This window comes from Lampris incognitus, chromosome 2 (genome assembly GCF_029633865.1).
Source record: "Lampris incognitus isolate fLamInc1 chromosome 2, fLamInc1.hap2, whole genome shotgun sequence".
Lineage (NCBI taxonomy): Eukaryota > Metazoa > Chordata > Actinopteri > Lampriformes > Lampridae > Lampris > Lampris incognitus.
Genome location: NC_079212.1, coordinates 1,840,278 through 1,865,353, shown reverse-complemented (window position 1 = coordinate 1,865,353; position 25,076 = coordinate 1,840,278). Strand labels below are relative to the sequence as shown.

The 25,076-nt window shown below is 45.5% G+C and overlaps 1 protein-coding gene across 1 annotated transcript in view; it reads right to left on the bottom strand.

The window, feature by feature from the left end:
* Positions 1–21,687, bottom strand: part of bcap31 (B cell receptor associated protein 31) — a 50,741-nt gene extending 29,054 nt beyond the window's left edge. The window contains exons 1-4 of the mRNA XM_056273441.1: positions 21,592–21,687; positions 20,582–20,684; positions 7,908–8,008; positions 6,621–6,765 (exon numbers count right to left, since the gene is read on the bottom strand). Of these exons, the coding sequence (XP_056129416.1) occupies positions 6,621–6,765; positions 7,908–8,008; positions 20,582–20,673 (338 nt within the window). The 5' untranslated portion in view covers positions 20,674–20,684; positions 21,592–21,687. The remainder of the gene's footprint in view (positions 1–6,620; positions 6,766–7,907; positions 8,009–20,581; positions 20,685–21,591) is intronic.
* Positions 21,688–25,076: the final 3,389 nt, after the last annotated feature.

Sequence of the window (25,076 nt, the reverse complement as noted above, 5' to 3'; positions counted from 1 at the left end):
GATAATGTAATAACGTTTAAAAAAAAAGTTTTTTTTCTTCCTTGGAAATGTAAAGTGTTCCAAGTCTCCAAGTCCACTACTGGGTACTTTTTACACCCCTGGTGATTCATTCCCCATTAGCCTCATTTTGCGTTGAGAATGGTACTGTCAAATGTCTGTGAGCTCACAGCCTAATTGTTTTTGGCAAGCATGGAAAATAATACAACTGCTGAGCGCCTGTCAAGGAAAAAAAGGCTGATTTAAAAAAAAAAATAATTGTGGTATAGGCTATTGCAATTCGTTCAATTATGCCACCTACTGGTGCAGAATTGCAATAGCCTATACCACAATTATTATTTGTTTTAAATATGATATGGTAGAGACAGGAATGGATTTAATTCTATAAATATGCTATGTTGAGTAAGTAACCAGACTTAGCCGTACTTGTTTTTTATATGTTTACTTTGCTATAATAGCCCACAGAACAGAATGTTGAACTCAACGTGACATGACAGGGCAAGTCAAGCTAATCAAAACAGCCATTTAGGCTACAGTAACTTCTCAACTAATCTCCTCAACAACAATTGTAAATGTAACCTGTACAGTGTAACATGACTTTAAACAGCCATTTATACCTCTAACAGTGAATGACTTTAAACAATGTTTATACCTTTAACAGTGAATGACCTTAAACAATCATTTAACAGTGAATGGCTTTAAACAGTATCCATATTCATCACTCTTGCTTTGTCCCTTCTCTACTTGAGCCTTCCATACTCTATAATAGAATAGAAAACTCACCCATTTGATCTATTTCCAGTATATATCTTTCACTTGAATCTACCAAATTTGAGATTTTTAAGCACAAGCCACGCTTTCATCCATTCTGAGTGTTTAGAGAAGAACTGTTTGAGTCGAAGTGCCAAGCTGCTATTTTGACCAGATGCTTTGTATAGTTTCATCATACTGATGGTAAGTTCATTATCCTGGTCCAATTTCAGACTGGTAGCCAACGCATCTCGCACAAAGGTCCAAGGTAGGAAAGATCTGGATAGATGTCTGAAAAGACGAGAAACCCTATTGAATGTCCCTAACACGCTCATGTCCATCTCAAGGGTGAGCTTGATGATTTGTTCCAGAATTTCCTCAGGGAGAGTGACCGGGGATGCTATGTCAGAATTGGACACATTGACAGGAGATTCAGGGGCACTAACCAAAGGAATGTCAAGAATAGAATCACCATTAACTTCTAATTCACATGCTGGCCTTGGTGCAGTGCGTCTACTTGCTGGGATCCTTTGCAATTCTGCCTCATAAATACTCTCCATGTAGGAACTGACAGGACCACTAAGGCTGACATAGTGATCCCCATGCCCTTCTGCAATATGGCCAAGAATTAACATGGCTAAGTCCTCACGGTATCCTTCAGTGGGTGAAACAACTGCGGTACCGTCCACGCCAAGAGTTGAAACAATCAGAAACTGAATGTTGAACATTTGGGCAGCTCGATGGAGAGTGATGTGATCTCAAAAGGTCCCAACCTCACCCATATGGCTTGTGTAGTCATTCCAATTACCATCTACAAAGCAAGATAATGATGTACCATCAACAGCAAAAGGATTTGCAACCAAATCTGATACAATCTCTTCTCTTAGAGTTGCAGGTGACCGAAAGATTCCCAGGTCTGCCAACTGGTCAGCCATAGCTGCAAACTGGCAGTTCCCATCTGAGAGGATCAAGCTTCACTGTCATTCCAGAAGAAATGAATGATTGGACATGCTCTGTATGGGTATTGGCAAAGAGAAAGGTTTTTCTTGTAGGTATGGTCAACTGATGAAAAGTTTTCCTTCTGCTTTTTTCCTCACCACGTGTGATAGTGGTGATGTCAGCCACTGAAAACCATCTCTACTTGGAGCCATTTTGTGTTTGATATTGTACATTGTACTTGGACAACCTCAAATTCCTTCTGACAATGGTGCCAGGCATAACTGCGTACTTCTTGGTGACACAATGCTTAGTGTCCTTTACTTTTACCAAAATCTCTTCACCGACACGGTTTATTGACACTCGTGTGGATCCTGAGGCTTTGAGGATCAGTCTATTCATGCATTTCTTGTTTGCTCGACGTGCTCTTTGCCTAATCATTGATCTTCTCCTGTCAAATGATTGTCGTTGTCTCTTGGTAGGTTAAGTGCTACTGAACTCACCTGGATGGGTCTTTCTTTCCACCTCTGTAAGATCACAGTCCAGAGGTTGCATGACATCGTTACTCTTTCTGCCATAGTAGACCTCAAAAGGTGAAACCCGTGCAGTGTCTTCTTTGGCTCCTCATTCAGTACTTTGGCATAAACTGGCAAATGACTTACCCAGTTTAATCCTCCTCGCTGTAGGTTTAGCAGGTCATACAATATCTTTTTACGTAATGACCGATGCACGCGCTCTACTTTTCCCTGACTCTGTGGATGATGAGGGGCACTTTGAATGATCTTCACTTTGAGGGACTGCATAAGTTCCCTCACAGCACCATGGAACTCTTTACCTTGGTCATGTTGTATTATTTTAGGAGGACCATGTTCACTGTAGATTGAAGACAAGTGTTTGGCTATTTCAGTGCTACATTTCTGTTTCAGTGGCTTAAGCCAGCTATATCTACTAAAGACGTCTTGCACCGTTAGGATATGTATCTATATTTGGCTTTGCCATCCCGTACTTTCCATTTATTCATATCCACTGACCTGCTCACTATCATATACACTTATACTGTCGGCCCAAGAAAGGTCACGAGTAAGAGTCGCTAGAAGACGAGATAAACGAACACAAAAGCAAGGTCACGCAACACCGAGTCCATCAGCCTCTGAAAGGTTTGCGCTGCCCCTTTCAAGCCAAAGGCATGCGCATGAACTCAAAAAGCCCAAACGGGGTGATCACTGCGGTCTTGGGCACGTCCTCTGCGCGCAAGGGAACCTGATGATAGCCGCGCACCAGGTCCACCTTAGAGAAGATAGTGGCACCTGCCAGGCGTATGGAAAAGTCCTGTATGTGTGGGATGGGATAGCGGTCATTGGCGGTGACGTTGTTCAGGTGGCGAAAATCGCCGCAAGGCCGCCATGACCCATCCGCCTTGGGCACCATGTGAAGCGGCGAGGTCCACGGGCTGTTGGAACGCCTCACTATACCCAGACGCTCCATGATGGCGAACTCCTCCTTAGCTGGAGCCCATTTTACCGCGTCGAAGCGCCGCGCGCCCCAAAAACTGGCGGTCCCACCGTGGGAATGAAATGTTCTACCCCGTGTTTAGTAACCGCGGTGGAAAAGGCAGGTGGAGTCACCGATGGAAAATCCGCCAGCAAACGTTGAAAAACATCCCCTGATGCTAAAAAGTTAGCGTGTGTTAACGGCCCGGCTCCCCGTCTCGCACGGAACAGTGGCGAAAGACACAGCATCAATTAAACGGCAGTTTGCAACATCAACCAGCAGACCATTAGCACACAGAACATCCGCGCCGATAATAGGAACAGTAATGGCGGCCACTACAAAGTCCCACTCAAAATGGCGCCCGTGGAAGCAAACAGTCACCAACCTTGTGCCAAACGTGGACGAACCGTTAGCTGCACTTAACTGTGGGCCGCCGCCTTCGGCCGACCTGTCTGTCTTAGCAGGAGGGAGTAGGCTCTTTTGCGAGCCGGAGTCCACCAGAAACCGTCTTCCTGACATCGAGTCCTTAATGAAGAGCAGCTCACTACGTCCGCCAGCGCCCACAGCTGCTACTGAGCGCTGCCCTGGAGTTTCCCGCCGCCTCAAACGTGCACGGAGGGACGCAGCGCCTCGCTTTGCCGCCGAACCGCCGGTGGAAGAAACAGAGGCCTCTCCCGCGCCGTCTCCGGGCAGTCACTCCAGCCACCACTGCCGGAGAGGCATAGCCCCTAGTGTCCGCCACAATACCGGATTTAAAATGATATTTGGATTAAGGTGATATTTTGATCAAAGTGATACCTGGATTAAGGTGATATCTGAATTAAGGTGACATCTGGATTAAGGTGACATCAGGACTAAAGTGACATCCGGATTAAGGTGATATCTGAATTAAGGTAATATCTGGATTAAGTTGATACCTGGATTAAGGCGATATCTGAATTAAGGTGATATCTGGACTAAGGTGATATCTGGATTAAGGTGATATCTGGATTAAAATGATATCTGAATTAAGGTGATATCTGGATTGAGGTGATATCTGAATTAAGGTGATATCTGGATTGAGGTGATATCTGAATTAAGGTGATATCTGGATTAAAATGATATCTGGATTAAGGTGATATCTGGATTAAGGTGATATCTCAATTAAAGTGATATCTGGAGTAAGGTGATATTTGGTGTTGAAGCATGTTTGCAATACTATCTAATAATCTGAGTTTACAAGACTTCTTGGATTGAATTTTGGAACAGAAGTATGCAACTATCTGAAACTATCAGACATGAGAGTACTACAGCAAGCAGCACAGGGTCAGCTGTTAGCCCCTCACCCTCAACACACACACACACACACGGTGGCTACATTCTGGATTCCATTGCATAAGGAGCCATATCCCTTACAGGGTCCGGTCTAATCACTGGTGCTGCAGGTCCACCAGCTGTTGGCTCACGTGTTCTGCCTGGCTGAGTCTCTGAACAGCTGCTCCAGTGTTTACGCCACACCACAAACATAAACACACAACACAGCCTGTCCCCCCCCCCCCCCCCCCCAACAACCACAGCTAATACATGGGAGACACATAGAAGTGTTGGTCTGACCAGACACCTCAAAATCTTGTGGAGGCCTAGCTCCAGTCTCAACATCTATAATGGGTGGTTGGTGAATTATGGGATGTACAAACAGTGGTGTCTGCCACGCCTTGTCTATCTACAGGGCTGTCATTCAAATGAATGCTAAATACGGTCAACAAGTCAACCATGCTGTATATACTGTACAGTACATGTATATACTGTGCATGCTGTATATACTGTACTGTACATGTATATACTGTGCATGTTGTATATACTGTACTGTACATGTATATACTGTGCATGTTGTATATACTGTACTGTACATGTATATACTGTGCATGCTGTATATACTGTACTGTACATGTATATACTGTGCATGCTGTATATACTGTACTGTACATGTATATACTGTGCATGCTGTATATACTGTATTGTACATTGTACATATACTGGTACACTTGTTCATGTACATCTACCTCAGGCCACGGAACCAGAGTCACATTCCATGTGTATGCAAACCTACATGGCCAATAAACATGGTTCTGGTTCCGATTCTAAAACGATGTTGGATGTCCCGTCACCATGCTCCTAATTCTCTGACATCATCTTCCTTCTGCCTTCAGGAAGCAGGAGGATAAACCAGACTACTGTGCGAAATATCCAGATTACTTCCGGTGACTTCTGCTCATCTGGCGACCACCATCTTGACTACATGGAGCATTATTACTGCAGCACGTGTAGCTATAACAGGTTACAAAGCAGAATAAAGTCACAAACAGAACCACAGTCACACACTCCACCGCAGCCTGCAGCTGGTCCAGCTGTGGGTGGACAGCACAGGGTCACCCCTGTGGATGAAGATGATGGATGTCCATCCATCCATCAACCAACCAAACTGCTTATCTGCTGCTCTCAGGGTCGCGCACACACACACACACACACACACACACACACACACACACACACACACACACACACACACACACACACACACACACACACACACACACACACACACCTAGGGACAATTTAGTATGGCCGGTTCACCTGACCTACAGGTCTTTGGACTGTGGGGGAAACCGGAGCCCCCGGTGGAAACCCACACAGACACGGGGAGAACATGATAACGCCACACAGAGGACGAGCCCCAAGGTTGGACTACCCCGCGGCTCGAACCCAGGACCTTCTTGCTGTGAGGTGACCATGCTAACCACTGCAGCACCGTGCCGCCCATGATGATGGATGTGTCACATCAAAATGGCTGCCCATTCAATTCAACCTAAGTCCCGGACTCAGCCAGCACATGGAAAAACCAACGCTTGGTTTGAGGTGAGTGTTGTGTGGTTCATTTTTCCTCACGAGGCGTGTCTCTGTGCAGGCCCCCTCATCACAAGTCAGGATCTAAGCACAGGGAGTGGTATGGTACATTGGCACCTATTCTAGTTTTAGCTGTTGGACGACGTCATGTGACTCATGTGACGCCCTCTGGGACCGAACTGTGAGGTAGAGTTCAACAGGTACCAACATATTTGCATGTATTTACATATTTCTATAAATACATACGAATTTGAATTGACTTGAAATGTCCAGGGTGGACCGGACCTCCAGGCAGCATACGGCTTGAAACACTCAACAGACAGCAGCCACCAGCACCCCCCTACAAACTACATGCCTTCCATGTGTTAGCATGTGTGTTTGTGTGTGTGTTGATATGTGGGTTAGCATGTGTGTGTGTGTGTGTGTGTGTGTGTGTGTGTGTGTGTGTGTGCGTGTGTTATGTGGGTTAGCATGTGTCTGTTAATGATTGTGTGTGTGTGTGTGTGTGTGTGAGTTATGTGGGTTAGCATGTGTGTGTGTGTGTGTGTGTGTGTGTGTCTTACAGACAGAGCAGCAGGGCGAAGCCGGCGATGTATTCATTCCTCTGGGCTCTGAACAGCTTCATATGGATGTGCTCTATGGCCACAGGGTTGGTGCTCACATCCACCTTGTCTGTTACACTGTACTTCCTGACCTCTCTGAAGGCATCTGCACACATACACACCGGACAGACAGCACATTACTTATTATTCACACACACACACACACACACACTCAGCAGATACACATTACATAGTATATACACACACACACTCAGCAGATACACATTACATAGTATACACACACACACTCAGCAGATACACATTACATAGTATATACACACACACTCAGCAGATACACATTACGTAGTATAAATACACACTCAGCAGATACACATTACATAGTATATACACACACACACTCAGCAGATACACATTACATAATATATACACACACACACTCAGCAGATAGAGGCCATTAAAAAAAGACTCAGGTGTAAAGTATTTAGACTACAGTATGTTCATAATACAACTTACACATTACCTTTTACACTACCCTTTATACACGTACAAACTATTATTATTTAATATTAGTATTTACTATTATTATTTAATAGTATTACCGCTCCCTATTTTAGTTCAAACACCCACCCTTGTACTGCATGCATTCGCCAAGTGCATGTCTCCGGCCGGCAGTCTGGAAGGAGACGCCTCGCCACTTCCGTGACAAGGCGACTCCAGGCCGAACCGCTGCTTTTTCCCCACACACACACACAGACGCATTCATGTGACGAAGACAAGCTGACTCCGCCCCCCTCCTGAAGACAGCGCTGCCAATCACTGCTGCTTCATGGAGTCCGGCCATAGTCGGATCTGGCGAGACCGAGGCGCGAACCCCAGGTAATATGAGTATTTACTATTGGTATTTACTATTAGTATTTAATATTATTATTTAATGTTAGTATTTACTATTAGTATTTAATATTAGTATTTAATGTTAGTATTTAATTGGTATTTACTATTATTTAATATTAGTATATGCTATTATAATTTAATATTAGTATTTACTATTAGTATCTAATATTATTATTTAATATTAGAATTTACTATTATTTAATATTAGTATTTACAACTATTATTTAATATTTACTGTTATTATTTAATTATTTAATATTAGTATTTACTATTATTATTTAATATTAGTAAGCCTTGACTGAAAATCAACTGTCCATCATTCAGTTAGTCATCATTAGATTAAAACGCTGGAGGACATATTGTAGACATGTATACACAGACAGACACACAAAATACCAATGAGTAAGAAGACCAGGATGGCAATGGCGACCATGAAGTACGTGTTTCCATACAGAGCAATGGTCTGGACCAGACGGGACTTGAAGATCTTATTCCACCTGCACAGGACACACAGAAGAACCACAGTAAAACACGGCAGAAGAGCAGAACCACAGTGATGATTATCATTTTTATCCATAGTATCAACAGTAGTAAAACCCCGATTCCAATGAAGTTGGGACGTTGTGTAAAACGTAAATAAAAACAGGACACAATGATTTGCAAATCCTTTTCAACCTATATTCAATTGAATACACTACAAAGACAAGATATTTAACAGCCCCCATACCATCACAGATGCTGGCTTTTGGACTTTGGGCTGAGAACAATCTGGACGGTCCTCTTCCTCTTTAGCCCGGAGGACACGACGTCCATGATTTCCAAAAACAATGTGAAATGTGGACTGGTCAGACCACAGCACACTTGTCCACTTGGCGTCAGTCCATCTCAGATGAGCTCGGGTCCAGAGAAGCCGGTGGTGTTTCTGGGTGGTGTTGATATCTGGCTTTGGCTTTGCATGGTAGAGTTTTAACTTGCACTTGTAGATGTAGCGACCAACTGTGTTAGCTGACAATGGTTTTCCCAAGTGCCCCTGAGCCCACGTGGTCATATCCTTTACAGAATGATGTCGGTTTTTAATGCAGTGCCGCCTGAGGGGTCGAAGGTCACGGGCATTCAATGTTGGTTTTGGGCCTTGCCGCTTATGTGCAGAGATTTCTCGGGATTCTCTGAATCTTGTGATGATATTATGGACTGGCGATGATGAAATCCCTAAATTCCTTGCAGTTGTACGTTGAGAAACGTTGTTCTTAAACTGTTGGACTATTATGCTCACGCAGTTGTTCACAAAGTGGTGAACCTCGCCCCATCCTTGCTTGTGAACGACTGAGCCTTTCGGGGATTCTCCTTTTATACCCAATCATGACACTCCCCTGTTTCCAGTTAACCTGTTCACCTGTGGAATGTTCCAGACAGGTGTTTTTGAGCATTCCTCAACTTTCCCAGTCTGTTGTTGCCCCTGTCCCAGCTTCTTTGGAACGTGTTGCAGGCATCACATTCAAAACGAGTGAATATTTGTAAAAAACAATAAAGTTTATCAGTTTGAACATTAAATATCTTGTCTTTGTAGTGTATTCAATTGAATATAGGTGGGAAAGGATTTGCAAATCATTGTATTCTGTTTCTATTGACGTTTTACACAACGTCCCAAATTCACTGGAATTGCAGTTTGTAGTAAGGGTAGTAATAGCATTAGTAGGGGTGGCAGTAGTACTATCCGAATCAGAATCATTTTTATTGGTCATGTAGGTTTGCACTATATGGAATGCGACTCTGGTTTCATGGCTCTCTCAGTGTACTTAACATAGAATAACAACACTACAACACAACAATCTTCACATACGTATCTATACAAATATTGACTTATACAGGTGAAATAAGAGGTGATAAGGTGCAGAGAATATATCAGAGACGCTGAAATACATGTTAGCAGCTTACTGACATACATGCCTGAGGTAGATGGACATGACAGGGTGTACCAGTATACCTACAATGTACAGTACAGTATATACAACATGTACAGTACAGTATGTACAAAATGGTTGGATTTATTTGACAGTGTTAAGCATTCATTTATATCTGGTTGTTTTGGGGTACAGTGCTCTGTAGCGCCTCCCAGAGGGGAGGAGTTGGAACAGGTTGTGACCAGGGTGTGATGGGTCTACAGTGATATTGCCAGCCTGTTTCCTGAGTCTGGAGGTGCATAAGTCATGAATGGAGGGCAGGTTGGATGGCACCAATGATTTTCTCTACAGACCTAACTGTCCATTGTAGTCTGCCCTTGTCCTGTTTGGTGGCCAAACCAAACCAGACAGTGATGGATGTGCAGAGGACAGACTGGATTATTGCAGTGTAGAACTGAATCAGCAGTTCCTGAGGTAAGTTGAACTTCCTGGGCTGGTAGAGAATCTACATCCTCTGCTGGGCCTTTTTGATGATTGTGTCTATGTTGGATGCCCACCTTAGGTCCTAGGAGATTGTGGAACCCAGAAATCTGGAGGTTTTTACCGCAGACACCGTGCTGTTGAGTATGATGAGCGGGGGCAGTGTTGGGGGCTCCTCCTGAAGTCCAGTCATCTCCACAGTTGTGAGCATGTTCAGCTCCAGGTCGTTATGGCCGCACCAGAGGGTCAGCTGATCAACCTCCCATCTATATGCAGACTCATCACCATCCTGGATAAGGCAAATGATGGTTGTGTCAGCCACAAACTTCAGGAGTTTAACAGATGGGTCACCTGAGATACAGTCATTTGTGTAGCAGGAGAAGAGTAGAGGGGAGAGCACACATCCCTGGGGGGCGCCAGTGCTAATTGCGCAGGTGCTGGATGTGATTTTCCCCAGCCTCACCAGCTGCCTCCTGTCTGTCAGGAAGTGTTTTGTTGTTGAAGGTACAGAAGGTTTTGGTGGGCACACACACAAAAGCTGATCTAAGATGTCACAGTGTCAATACGTTTGTCCATGTCTGTAGATGCAGACTCAAAAACACTCCAGTCAGTGCAGTCGAGGCAGGCCTGGAGCTCCAGTTTTGACTCATTCATTCATTTCCTCACAGTTTTGACCGCAGGCTTTGCAGATTTTAGTTTCTGCCTGTAGGTTGGGATAAGATGAATCACACAGTGATCCGAGAGTCCCAGAGCTGCATGGGGGACAGAGTGATAGGTGTCCTTTAATATTGTGTAGCAATGATCCACTGTTTTTGTCTCTGGTGGGACATTTAATATGCCGTCTGTATTTTGGCAGTTCGTGGCTGAGGTTTGCTCTGTTAAAATCCCCAAAGATAATGAGTAGGGAGTCTGGATATTTGTGCTCCATGTTTGTAATGTGATCAGCCAGGTGTTTTAACGCCTCTTCAACACAGGCCTCGGGTGGGATACAGACACCGACCAGAGTACATGATGAGGATTCCCATGGTGAATAGAATGATTTACAGTCAGTGTAAAAGGTCTCTAAGTGAGGGCTGCAGGATTTCTTCAACACTGTGACATCAGTACACCAACCTTCGTTTATGAAGGAGCATATACCACCACCCTGCCCCCCCCCCCAGGTCTGTATCGCAGTCCACCAGAGGAGGTGGAACTGCGGCAGATGAAGTGTACTGTCCGTGATATGCTCACTAAGCCAGGTTTCAGTGACACACAGGACAGCAGATCTGGAAAACTCTTTTTTTTCCCCGTTTAGGAGTAGCAGTTCATCCACCTTGTTGGCCAGAGTGGACGTTTGCCAGGTGGGTTGAGGGGAGTGCGGATTTAAATCCCCGCTGTCACAGTTTAACGAGCGCTCCGGCTTGCTTCCCGCTTCAGCGTGATCGGCGTAGTCCACACGAGGCTATACCGATCAAGATCTTGGCAAGAGTTTCGTTTAAGTTGGTATAAAAGTTTGTTCAGTTTGTCCAGTGTACAGCTGGAGACTTAAAAGTTCTTCCCTGCTGTATATGATCAGTGAGTGGGCTCTGGAAACTAAACAAACAAACAAAAACAGAAAAAGTACAAGAGAGAGAGAGAGAGAGAGAGCGGAACCGAGGATACCATCTGCGGCGCCATCTTGAATTAGTAGAAACAATAGCAGTAACAGTATAATAATAGTAGTAGTAGTAAACGTAGCAGTGGTAGTATCAATCCTGCCAATACTGCTACTGTAATGTTTAATCTGTTTAATCATGACCTCGAACGACTTGTAGGGCATCTGCATGTCCAGCCAGTTCATCTCAAACCAAAGCAAAACATTGTGGTGTTGATTCTGACCAGGGACCTCCGTCATGTGTTCGCCCTACACCATCTGTCCTGTTCGGTAGACATGAGTGTACAAAATCAATCAAAAAAGCTGAAGGCTCAACAGACAGACAGACGGAATGGTGTTCCTGAAACACTGTAGGTTCAATCCTTGCTGCACCGTGTCTGTCAGCCAAATGTGCTGTCAGAGAGTCTCTGAGCAAGGCACTGTGTTCCTTCCTACAGGTCTGTCAGCAAAATGACTAAAATAGTCCTTTGAACTGATATTAACAAGCAACATAACTCATCACAACACAACGCGGACCGACCACGCCATCTAGTGTCAGCAAATGGGAATCGACATAATCAAAACAAAGAAAGTTGAATCAGTTCATCTGAGCACAACGTTTATTGAGAGAAAAGTTTCATCACTATCATCTAGGTGACCTCTTCAGTCTCACCTGACTGCAGGTACCCCCACCCTTATAAACAATACAGTGACTGCACGTACCCCCACCCTTATACAAACCCCAATTCCAATGAAGTTGGGACGTTGTGTCAAACGTAAATAAAAACAGAACACAATGATTTGCAAATCCTTTTCCACCTATATATTCAACTGAATACACTACAAAGACAAGATATTTAATTTTCAAACTGATAAACTTTATTGTTTTTTTTGCAAATATTCCCTCATTGTGAATGTGATGCCTGCAACACGTTCCAAAGAAGCTGGGACAGGGGCATGTTCACCACTGTGTTACACCACCTTTCCTTTTAACAACACTCAACAAGCGTTTGGGAACTGAGGACACTACTTGTTGAAGCTTTGTAGGTGGAATTCTTTCCCATTCTTGCTGATGTACGACTTCAGTTGCTCAACAGTCCGGGGTCTCCGTTGTCGTGTTTTGCGCTTCATAATGCACCACACATGTTCAATGGGAGACAGGTCTGGACTGCAGGCAGGCCAGTCCAGTACCCGCACTCTTTTACTACGAAGCCCCGCTGGTGTAACACGTGCAGAATGTGGCTTGGCATTGTCTTGCTGAAATAAGCAGGGACGTCCCTGAAGAAGACGTCGCTTGGATGGCAGCATATGTTGCTCCAAAACCTGTATGTACCTTTCAGCATTAATGGTGCCTTCACAGATGTGCAAGTTACCCATGATGCCATGGGCACTAACACCCCCCATACCATCACAGATGCTGGCTTTTGAACTTTGGGCTGAGAACAATCTGGATGGACCTTTTCCTCTTTAGCCCGGAGGACACGAAAACAATGTGAAATGTGGACTGGTCAGACCACAGCACACTTGTCCACTTTGGGTCAGTCCATCTCAGATGAGCTCGGGTCCAGAGAAGCCGGCGGCGTTTCTGGGTGGTGTTGATATCTGGCTTTGGCTTTGCATGGGAGAGTTTTAACTTGCACTTGTAGATGTGTGATAACTGATGATGGTTTTCCCAAGTGTTCCTGAGCCCACGTGGTCATATCCTTTACACAATGATGTCGGTTTTTAATGCAGTGCTGCCTGAGGGGTCGAAGGTCACGGGCATTCAATGTTGGTTTTGGGCCTTGCCGCTTACGTGCAGAGATTTCTCGGGATTCTCTGAATCTTGTGATGATATTATGGACTGGAGATGATGAAATCCCTAAATTCCTTGCAGTTGTACGTTGAGAAACGTTGTTCTTAAACTGTTGGACTATTTGCTCACGCAGTTGTTCACAAAGTGGTGAACCTCGCCCCATCCTTGCTTGTGAACGACTGAGCCTTTCGGGGATTCTCCTTTTATACCCAATCATGACACTCGCCTGTTTCCAGTCAACCTGTTCACCTGTGGAATGTTCCAGACAGGTGTTTTTTGAGCATTCCTCAACTTTCCCAGTCTGTTGTTGCCCCTGTCCCAGCTTCTTTGGAATGTGTTGCAGGCATCAAATACAAAATGAGTGAATATTTGCAAAAAAACAATAAAGTTTATCAGTTTGAACATTAAATATCTTGTCTTTGTAGTGTATTCAATTGAATATATAGGTGGAAAAGGATTTGCAAATCATCGTATTCTGTTTTTATTCACGTTTTACACAACGTCCCAACTTCACTGGAATTGAGGTTTGTAAACAATACAGTGACTGCAGGTGTCCCACCCTTATAAACAATACAGTGACTGCAGGTGTCCCACCCTTATAAACAATACAGTGACTGCAGGTGTCCCACCCTTATAAACAATACAGTGACTGCATGTGTCCCCACCCTTATAAACAATACAGTGACTGCATGTGTCCCCACCCTTATAAACAATACAGTGACTGCAGGTGTCCCACCCTTATAAACAATACAGTGACTGCAGGTGTCCCACCCTTATAAACAATACAGTGACTGCAGGTGTCCCACCCTTATAAACAATACAGTGACTGCAGGTGTCCCACCCTTATAAACAATACAGTGACTGCAGGTGTCCCACCCTTATAAACAATACAGTGACTGCAGGTGTCCCACCCTTATAAACAATACAGTGACTGCAGGTGTCCCCACCCTTATAAACAATACAGTGACTGCAGGTGTCCCCACCCTTATAAACAATACAGTGACTGCAGGTGTCCCCACCCTTATAAACAATACAGTGACTGCAGGTGTCCCCACCCTTATAAACAATACAGTGACTGCAGGTGTCCCCACCCTTATGAACAATACAGTGACTGCAGGTACCCCACCCTTATAAACAATACAGTGACTGCAGGTACTCCACCCTTATAAACAATACAGTGACTGCAGGTACTCCACCCTTATAAACAATACAGTGGGCACCTGCAGTCAGGTGAGACTGAAGACGTCACTCCAATGATGATGACACGTTTCTGTGAATAAACGTTGTGTCCAGATGAACTGAATCAACCTTCTGTGATTTTCAGACAAACAAAGCATTAAGTTCCCGGAGTTGGTCATTTAATGTCAGGGAAGATAGTCTCTGAAAATTCTTCATTAACATCCATTAACCTTGGACAGAGGAGCGCCCTATACCATGAAACAGCAGAAGACACTTTCAAAACTTTTCTCTTCTTCATTAAATACATTTAACTGCCACAGTAAAGCTACTCTGATCAGGTCATCAGAGGACAGGACCAAACAAAACTATGATTACTGAACTTGATATGAGATGAGACATTTCTAAAAATCCCTTATGGTGCATGTGTGGTTCAAACCTGCAATAACCAGTCATTAGCTACTTTCTCCTACACAAGCTACAGGAAGAGGCAACATTAGCAAGGACTCCTCAGAGGTTGGCTCAGTAGAGCTCAGAGACAAGTCCACAACAACAAGACACAATACTATAGAGACACAAGTGCAGAACAACAGACAGGAGTGTTGATAACAGTTAGTTACCAACAGTGGCAAGCTATCAATTTAGGGGGGCACAATATGTCTGTTAGTCAGATTATATCTGAAAATAATTGCTTAAAAATGTAGTTATCAGAGGGGCGTCTGGGTGGTGTAGCGGTCTATTCCATTACCTACCAACACGGAGATAATTGGTTCGTATCCTCGTGTTACCTCCGGCTTGGTCAGGCATCCCTACAGACACAACTGGCCGTGACTGTGGGTGGGAAGCCGGTTGTGGGTATGTGTCCTGGTCGCTGCATGAGCGCCTCCTCTGGTTGGTCGTGGCACCTGTTTGGGGGGGAACTGATGGAGAACAGCATGATCCTCCCATGCACTATGTCCCCCTGGTGAAACTCCTCACCGTCAGGTGAAAAGAAGCAGCTGGTGACTCCACATTAATCAGAGGAGACATGTGGTAGTCAGCAGCCCTCCCTGGATCAGCAGATGGGGTGGAGCAGCAGCCAGGATGCCTCAGAAGAGTGGGATAATTGGCCGGGTACAATTGGGGAGAAAAATCCACCAAAAAAAAAAAAAAAGTAGTTATCAGTATAGGGACAGATATTAACATCATGCCCGATATGATAATGTATTAAATGTACTGACAGCGACGAGAGACACTGATAGAGTGACAGGTGGCACTGCAGCCTACATAGAAATATCAGCAATGTGGTCTATTTCTGCTTCAGTGTGACTGTTCCTGGCTTATTTGGAATGGAGAGTCAACATCTACAGTGGCTTGCAAAAGTATTCATACCCCTTGAACTTTTCCACATTTTGTCACGTTACGACCACAAACATAAATATATTTTATTGGAATTTTATGTGAAAGACCAACACAAAGTGGCACACAACTGTGAAGTACAAAGAAAATTACACATGATTTAAACATTTTTTTACAAATAAAAAACTGAAAAGTGCGGTGTGCAAAAGTATTCAGCCCCCTTTTCTCTGAGTGCAACCAGTTGCCTTCAGAAGTTGCCTGATGATTGCTGAATGATCGAATGTTGACCTAATGATTAAATAGAGTCAACCTCTATGTAATCTAATCTCAGTACAAATACAGCCGTTCTGTGACGGCCTCAGAGGTTTGTTAAGAGAATATTGGGGAGCAAACAGCGTCATGAAGTCCAAGGAACACACCAGACAGGTCAGGGATAAAGTTGTGGAGAAGTTTAAAGCAGGGTTAGGCTATAAAAAGATTTCCCAAGCTTTGAACATCTCACGGAGCACCGTTCAATCCATCATCCGGAAATGGAAAGAGTATGGCACAACTGCAAACCTACCAAGACACGGCCGTCCACCTAAACTTACAGGCCGAACAAGGAGAGCACTGATCAGAGATGCAGCCAAGAGGCCCATGGTGACTCTGGACGAACTGCAGAGATCCACAGCTCAGGCGGGGGAATCTGTCCACAGGACAACTATTGGTCGTGCACTGCACAAATCTGGCCTTTATGGAAGAGTGGCAAGAAGAAAGCCATTGTTAAAAGAAAACCATAAGAAGACCCGTTTGCGGTTTGTCAGAAGCCATGTGGGGAACACAGCAAACATGTGGAAGAAGGTGCTCTGGTCAAATGAGACCAAAATTGAACTTTTTGGCCGAAATGCAGAACGCTATGTGTGGCAGAAAACTAACACTGCAGATCACTCTGAACACACCATCATCCCCACTGTCAAACATGGTGGTGGCAGCATCATGCTCTGGGGGTGCTTCTCTTCAGCAGGGACAGGGAAGATGGTCAGAGTTGATGGGAAGATTGATGGAGCCAAATACAGGGCAATCTTGGAAGAAAACCTGTTGGAGTCTGCAAAAGACTTGAGGCTGGGGCGGAGGTTCACCTTCCAGCAGGACAACGACCCTAAACATAAAGCCCGGGCTACAATGGAATGGTTTAAAACAAAACATATTCATGTGTTAGAATGGCCCAGTCAAAGTCCAGACCTAAATCCAATTGAGAATCTGTGGCAAGATCTGAAAACTGCCGTTCACAAACGCTCTCCATCTAATCTGACTGAGCTTGAGCTGTTTTGCAAAGAAGAATGGGCAAAACTGTCAGTCTCTAGACGTGCAAAGCTGGTAGAGACATATCCCAAAAGACTTGCAGCTGTAATTGCGGCAAAAGGCCATTCCACAAAGTATTGACTCAGGGGGGCTGAATACTTTTGCACACTGCACTTTTCAGTTTTTTATTTGTAAATTTTTTTTTAAATCATGTATAATTTTCTTTGTACTTCACAACTGTGTGCCACTTTGTGTTGGTCTTTCACATAAAATTCTAATAAAATATATTTATGTTTGTGGTCAAAACGTGACAAAATGTGGAAAAGTTCAAGGGGTATGAATACTTTTGCAAGCCACTGTACCTACCCGTTACCCTAGCTAGCAGGACCCTAGTTAGCAAGACCGTAGCTAGCAAGACCCTAGTTAGCAAGACCGTAGCTAGCAAGACCCTAGCTAGCAAGAGCGGCTTGGAAAATGAATGAATGGATGGATATCCAACTTTATGTGCATTTCTACAAATGTTTAGTGATGATCGAAAGGAACAGATTTAAATAGTTGTCTTTGAGGCGACAGTGTGACAGCCACATTTTACACAGAAGCTTTAAGGATCGACCTGTTGTAGCGCAAAGATGTCTGAAAACGTTCTGCCCACATCGATGTGGCACATTTTCTCCAAGTAAGTTCAAGTCACGTGTGTTTGTTTCCTTTAGTGAATGCATGGAAAGTGTTTAGTAGTAAACCAGGGCAGGTCAGAATAAAACAGTGTTTATATACAATTACAACAGAGTAACAGACGAACTCCGCTGATGGAAACGTAACAAGACAGTGTGACTGAAATGAAATGAATATAAGTATCAGCTGAAATGATCATGTGGATGATCAGTTATCAGCCAAGGTTTCCATACTGGGCATCCTTTTATCAACAGATTCTGACAGTCAAAGTACTGGACTGATAGGAGTAACACTTTATTCTTCCTTAGGAAAAAAAACTACTAAAACTCAAGACTTTTACCCAGGTATGTGTTGCTTTTACACTCTTGTTTAGAGTCATGTAAATGTTGTTTCCATGTGGCAGCACAGGACTGATGTGTCAGGTTGAGTAGATCAGATATAACCACCATGTTCTCCTGCAGGCTTAATCAGACTTCACAGTGGTTTGGTCATGAGGTCTGCCAAATCTAATCACTGAAAAAGACAGTCGTCTGTCTGTTGCTGTAGGGAGAAAGAACTACACAAACCCTACTGTATGACACCTCCAGTTACACTCAACACAATGGAAAAGTCATTAAACTGGTCAGACATGCCAACAATGTTATCTACCTCTATCAGCTCTCAGGTCCTCATCACCTCCTTTCTATCATCATCATTCTTTCTCTCTATCACCATCATCATTCTCTCTCTCCATCACTTCTCCATCATCATCATCATTTCTCTTATCACTTCTCCATCATCATTCTCTCTCTCTATCACTTCTCTATGATCATCATTCTCTCTCTATCACTTCTCCATTATCCATCATCACTCTCTCTATCACTTCTCCATCATCACCATCATTCTCTCTCTGTCACTTCTCTATCATCATCATCATCATTCTCTCTATCACTTCTCCATCATCATCATCATCCTCTCTCTCTATCGCTTATCTTCATCATCATTCTCTCTCTATCATCATCATCATCATCATTCTCTCTATCACTTCTCCATCATCATCATTTTCTCTCTATCACTTCTCCATCATCATCATCATTCTCTCTCTATCACTTCTCCATCATCATCATCATCATCATCATTTTCTCTCTATCACTTCTCCATCATCATCATCATTCTCTATCACTTCATCATCATCATCATCATCATTCTCTCTCTCTATCACATCTGTATCATCTACAGTCCGTGTTGTCATGACGCTTTGTCATGCTGATGATTTGGGATGTAAAGCTTTTGATACTGTCAGTCTCATTGTATTGTCTGGATTAGTGTGAGCAGTCAACCAAATTAATCAAAACACAACGCTTTCAAGTGTCTGACGACCTCCATCAAATATTAATGTCTATACAATATCAGAAGTTGGATTTACAAATGCTTAACCAAAGCTAGAGTTGGTGCTCTGCTCGCAATGGTAGTACGAGGACTGATGTATTTCAGATATACAAGATTGTGATTTCACCGATGATTTACTAGAAGTACCACCGCCAGCAAATGGGAAGCTTTGCATCATTCAACCAGCTGAATGGCACAGGAGCCAAGCTTACATTAGCCATCTAACACACACAATGCAGGTACTTCTGTGTTTTTACAATGTGGCAGCAGAACCATGCTATGCAGCCAGCGAAGCAGTCCCACGCACTGCTTTTCCTGCACTTCCTTAATGGCTTGCCATAGGTGGGTACAGCATGCGTTTGCATCCATTTTGGTTGTGTGCAATGAGATGAAGTGTCTTTAGTTCTCTTCATCGCACCAGCTGTCCGCTTCTTTAACTGATCAAGTGTTAAGTAAGGTGAACCCCAAAAGTTCACTCACATCATCTCTGAGCTGCACATTGGCATTCATCCATCTATCATCCAAACCGCTTATCCTGCTCTCAATGTGGCGTGGACGCTGGAGCCTATCCCAGCAGTCATCGGGCGGCAGGCCGGCAGACACCCTGGACAGGCCGCCAGACACCCTGGACAGGCCGCCAGGCCATCAAATCTCTGAGCTGCACATTGGAGTTCATTTGTATCTAATTTTACTAACCTTGTGCTTCAGAATCAGATCAGAATCAGATCAGAATACTTTATTCATCCCCGAGGGGAAATTGGGGATGAATAAAGTATTGTAATTTGGTAAAGTGTGGAATATGGTAAAGTAAAAGCTGATGCATGTTCATCACCAGTTCTCTCTGGTCCAACACAATCCCAACTCAAACTCATTTGGAATGGCTAAAGCCTTTCTTCCTTTTGCAGTCAGTAATGTGTTCACACAGCTCACAGTGAAAAGATGATTTAAGAAACACCTTTCTTAAGGGGTTTTAAAAAATGGCTGCCATAGAATGCTTGACCAGAAATGGAAATGAGTAATAAAAAACTACAAAGATGATAGGAAATCAAAGCTCATGGTTTCAGTAGACTCAGATGGCACCAGTTAGTTAGTGGTCCCAATCCACCCAGATGCTGCTGGTTAGTCTGTGGTTCCAATAGAGCCTGATGGTACTGGTCAGTTAGTGGTTCCAACAGACCGAGGCGGTACTGGTTAATTTCTCATTCCAGTACACCCAGATGGTACCGATTTTTACTGATTTACTGATAGTTGTTTGAGTAGAGCCAGATGGTAGTACTTAGGTAGTGGCTCCAGTTAAATCTGATGGAACTGGTTAACGAGTGGTTCCAGTAGAGTCAAATGGTACTGAATAGTTAGCGGTTCCAGTAGAGCCATAGTCGTGGTTAGTTAGTGATTCCAGTCGAGCCAGATGGTACTGGTTAGAGTAGAGGCTGTTACTAATACTGACCTCTTGGGGGAGATGAACGGGATACAGAGCAGGAGAACAAAGAAGACCTCCACATAGAGGAAGGTGGCGACGGCTGTCCACTGGAGACTCATCCTGACCTCTCCTGAGGAGACAGAAAACAGCAGCTTAATATCACATAAAATCTAAAATCTGTGTACAGAAGAACAATACACAAATTAACACTGGCACACTGGCCAACTGCTGACTCATGATGCGGAATTGGAAATTTAATCAGCCAAAGATTTATCATTGAACAGAAGCGTTGGCCCCCCCAGGAGGCTTGGAGCCTTAATCAGACTCAGTGCCACAGAAATATATGACGGGCCAAATGTTGGCGGGTACATGGAGCAGGAATTTCAGCCCAACCTTCCTGCTAAATAAAGACATAATGATGGCCATTTTATTTATAAAGCACGTTTCATTACAAGTACGCCCAATGTGCTGAATTTCTATCGCATGTTTGTATTGCTACGACACAGCGCACTTTATAATGAACACTGCGTTGTGGACGACACCAGCAGGAACCCCACCTGCACACTCGGACACTGCTGCTGCAGCCGCTGCTGCTGCTGCTGCAGCACGTAAATCCCAATCTCACCACTTTCCCTGTTCAACCTGTAGGCCTGCTGACAAACCTCGTCACCTCTGCTCTACTTGCAGCAAATAAAGAGCCGTTGTATTGACCACATCACCAGTTTTAGCGCCATCAGTAGCACATTCACTGCACTTGTTTTGCACTCACGCCACCTAAATGTGCTCCGAGGACGCAGTCCCGTTTGTGGTACAAGTAGCGCGAGCGACCAAATCAAGTTAAAGTGAATTAAATCTGCTGCCAAGGCGGCGCCGCGAGACCCAACAGACCGGAACCCAAACGGCCCCGTGTTAGCACGCTGCTGCGAGCCGCAGGGCATCTGCTGTTCTGCCCCTCTGGGACGAGGAGATTGAGACGACACGAAACCAACAGCTGGATTTACACCACATGACTCTGGAAGTTCGTCCAGTAAACCTACCCGGAACACGGCGGCTGGCTGGTTCTGTCCGTGGGAAAAAAGGTTCCAACACGATGTTTCAGAAAACTGGTCGGGCTTGTTCAGCTTCTGCTTCCGGGGACAAACACTTCCGCTTTCCGTTCTGTAATGCCAACTCATCCAATCACGTCATTGGACAACGGCGGAAGATGGGCGGAGTCGACGATGACGTCCGCGTACCTAAACTCTCTCTCTCGCTCTCTCTCTCTCTCTCTCCCTCGCTCTCTCTCTCTCTCTCTCCCTCTCTCTCTCTCTCTCCCTCTCTCTCTGTCTCTCTCTCTTTCTCTCTCTCTCTCCCCCTCTCTCCCTCTCTCTCTCTCTCCCCCCCCCCTCTCTCTCTCTCTCTCTCTCCCTCGCTCTCTCTCTCTCTCTGTCTCTCTCTCTCTCTCTTTCTCCCTCGCTCTCTCTCTCTCTCTCCCTCGCTCTCTCTCTCTCTCTCTCTCTCTCTCTCTCTCTCTCTCTCTCTCTCTCCCCTCGCTCTCTCTCTCTCCTCGCTCCCTCTCTCTCTCTCCCTCTCTCTCTCTCTCTCCCTCTCTCTCTCTTTCGCTCTCCCTCCCTCTCTCTCTCTCTCTCTCTCTCTCTCTCTCTCTCTCTCTCTCTCTCTCTCTCTCTCTCTCTCTCTCTCTCTTTCGCTCTCCCTCCCTCTCTCTCTCTCTCTCTCTCTCTCTCTCTTCTCTCTCTCTCTCTCTCTCTCTCTCTCTCTCTCTCTCTCTCTCTCTCTCTCTCTCCCCCTCTCCCTCACTCTCTCTCTCTCTCCCTCGCTCTCTCCCTCGCTCTCTCTCTCTCCCTCTCTCTTTCGCTCTCGCTCTCCCTCTCTTTCTCTCTCGCTCTCCCTCTCTCTCTGTCCCTCTCCCTCTCTCTTTCTCTCTCGCTCTCCCTCCCCCCCCCCTCTCTCTCTCCCTCCCAATTCAATCAGTTCAATCAAGCTTTATTGGCATCACGTTGAAAAGGGCCATGTTGCTACAGCAAATATTCTTACACAGAGACGGTCACAAATACATCAAAAAGTACCCTGTTACAAATTACAAATACTTGCTCATCAAACATGACAAAATAAAATACAAGATGCTGGTGTTGTTGAGCTGGGATGGGGGCGCCATCTTCTCCTGCGTATGGAGGAGGATAAGCAAAGCTTGACTCTGTTTTCTCCTTAGCCTTTAAGGATGGTGTAGAAGGCCTCGCATGGAGGCGATGTTGGCGTCTAGGCGTAACATTTAATAATCATTGCAGGGGGACTCAGGTACAGCGTACATGCATGTAGCTGTGTGTAGTATAGCGCCGCCACCAGGCTGCATGACCACCTGACTACTCTGTAAGTACGGAACGCAGGTCAGTACAAACATAACGCTACAAGGTTATCTACAGTTAGGCATATTTATCTAGGCAAATACAGCAGGTCTTAGCTCTCTACTACCAACACGTACAACACACTGCCGCACTCTTACAACACACACTGTCGCAAAATAATAATAATAAATAAACACACACACACACACACACACTGTCGCAAAAAAAACAAAACACAAAAACACAAAAACCCCACTGTCGCACACTGAGAACGTGGCGACGTCACATCCGAATGCACCGTAATACAACGAGTAAGGGAGCCATCAAATAACAAGACTTAACACCCCCACTCGCTCTTAGCTCATTGGATTACCGGGAAAACAAAACAACAACAAAATAAGGCTTTGTGGGATGCAGGAATGAGGAGACGGAGAGATCGAGTCGAGTCAATCCCGTTTACTCGCCACACAAAACGACACCGATACAGCTCAATCTCTTGTGGCAACCAGCTGACCAACCGCTAGGCTGCTGCAAACATGGCTCCACTTCCTGGAAACTCTGAACATCTGTCTGCCTTATAGGAGCAGCAGCCCCTGGTGAATCTATCGTCAACTGTGTATCACCACACAGCCCCCCCCCCAGAATTCACCATCACGAAAAAATACAAAACAGTAATGTAACACATCAGCACTCAGTGAAACACAAACAGCCAACAGGCGAACAGTCCCCAGTGAAACAGTCAAGGGGGGTCCACCAGGTCCACACTCACATGGTCAAATCACCTCTCGGGCACCAGGAATGGCGCCAAGGGGGCTTTGATATGACGGTGTACTTTGGAACGCTGGCACACGACGCAGGAGTCAGCCCAGGCTTTGACGTCCTTCCTGAGGCCGGGCCAGACGAACTTGGCCCCCACCAGCTTAGTCGACACCTTCACACCTGGGTGGGAAAGGCCATGGATAACGTCAAAAACACGGTGCCGCCAGCCAGTGGGCACCATGGGGCGGGGCTGGCCTGCGGAAACGTCGCAGAGGAGCATGGCGTTGGCGCTGTTAAACACCACATCCTCCAACCACAGCCCCGTAGCGGCCGTCCAATAGGCCTGGATGTCCGCGTCAGCGGTTTGGTCTGCAGCCATAGCAGCGTAATCGAGTCCCAAGTGAACGGACCCTGCCACCGCCCTGGAGCGGCAGTCAGCGACCAAGTTGTCCTTGCCAGCCACATGCCGGATGTCCATGGTAAACTCCGCGATGGCAGAGAGCTGACGCTGTTGGCGCCTGGACCACGGCTGGGAGGTCTTGACCATGGCAAATGTCAGCGGCTTGTGGTGGACGAAGGCAGTGAAACGGCAGCCTTCCAACAGGAACCTGAAGTGTCAGGTGGCGAGGAAGAGACCCAGGAGCTCCCGGTTGAAAGTGCTGTACTTCCGCTCGTTGTCTTTAAGCTGTTTGCTAAAGAAGGCAAGGGGCTGCCAGGCGCCGCCCACCCACTGCTCGCACACCGCCCCGACCACATAGTCAGAGGCGTCGGTCGTGAGGGCAATCGGGGCAGTGGGGGTTGGTTGCGCCAGCAAAGCGGCACTGGCCAGCACAGCCTTGGTGTCGTCGAAAGCTTCGTCCATCCCCAGGGGCCAGTCTACCTCGCCCTTGGCTTCCTTTTCCCGCAGGGCCTCGTACAAGGGCGGTGAGCTGTGTGGGGAATGAACTTGTTATAAAAGTTCACCATGCCCAGGAACTCCTGCAGGGACTTCACAGTGCGGGGGTGTGGAAAACTGGTGACGACGTCCACTCTGGCAGGAAGCGGAACGGCTCCCTGCGGGGAGACGCGGTGGCCGAGGAAGTCGATGGACACCAACTGGCACTTGGCTGGGTTGACTATGAGTCCATGCGCACTGAGCAGGGGGGCGATGATTAAGAGGTGAAGGCAGGTTAGGGTTAGGGTTAGGGTTAAGGTTGGGTTAGGGTTAGGGTTATGGTTAGGGTTGGGTTAGGGTTATGGATGGGTTAGGGTTAGGTTAAGGTTAGGGTTAGGCGAGGGATTTTGGAAAATGCTGTATGCTTCTTTTCCTCCGTGGGGAGTTGCTGGCATTGAGTTAATCATCACCCCCTGCTGGCACTGCACCTTCATACACGCGTGTACTTTTCACGCCTGAGCGAGGGAAACCGTGACACTGACATGCT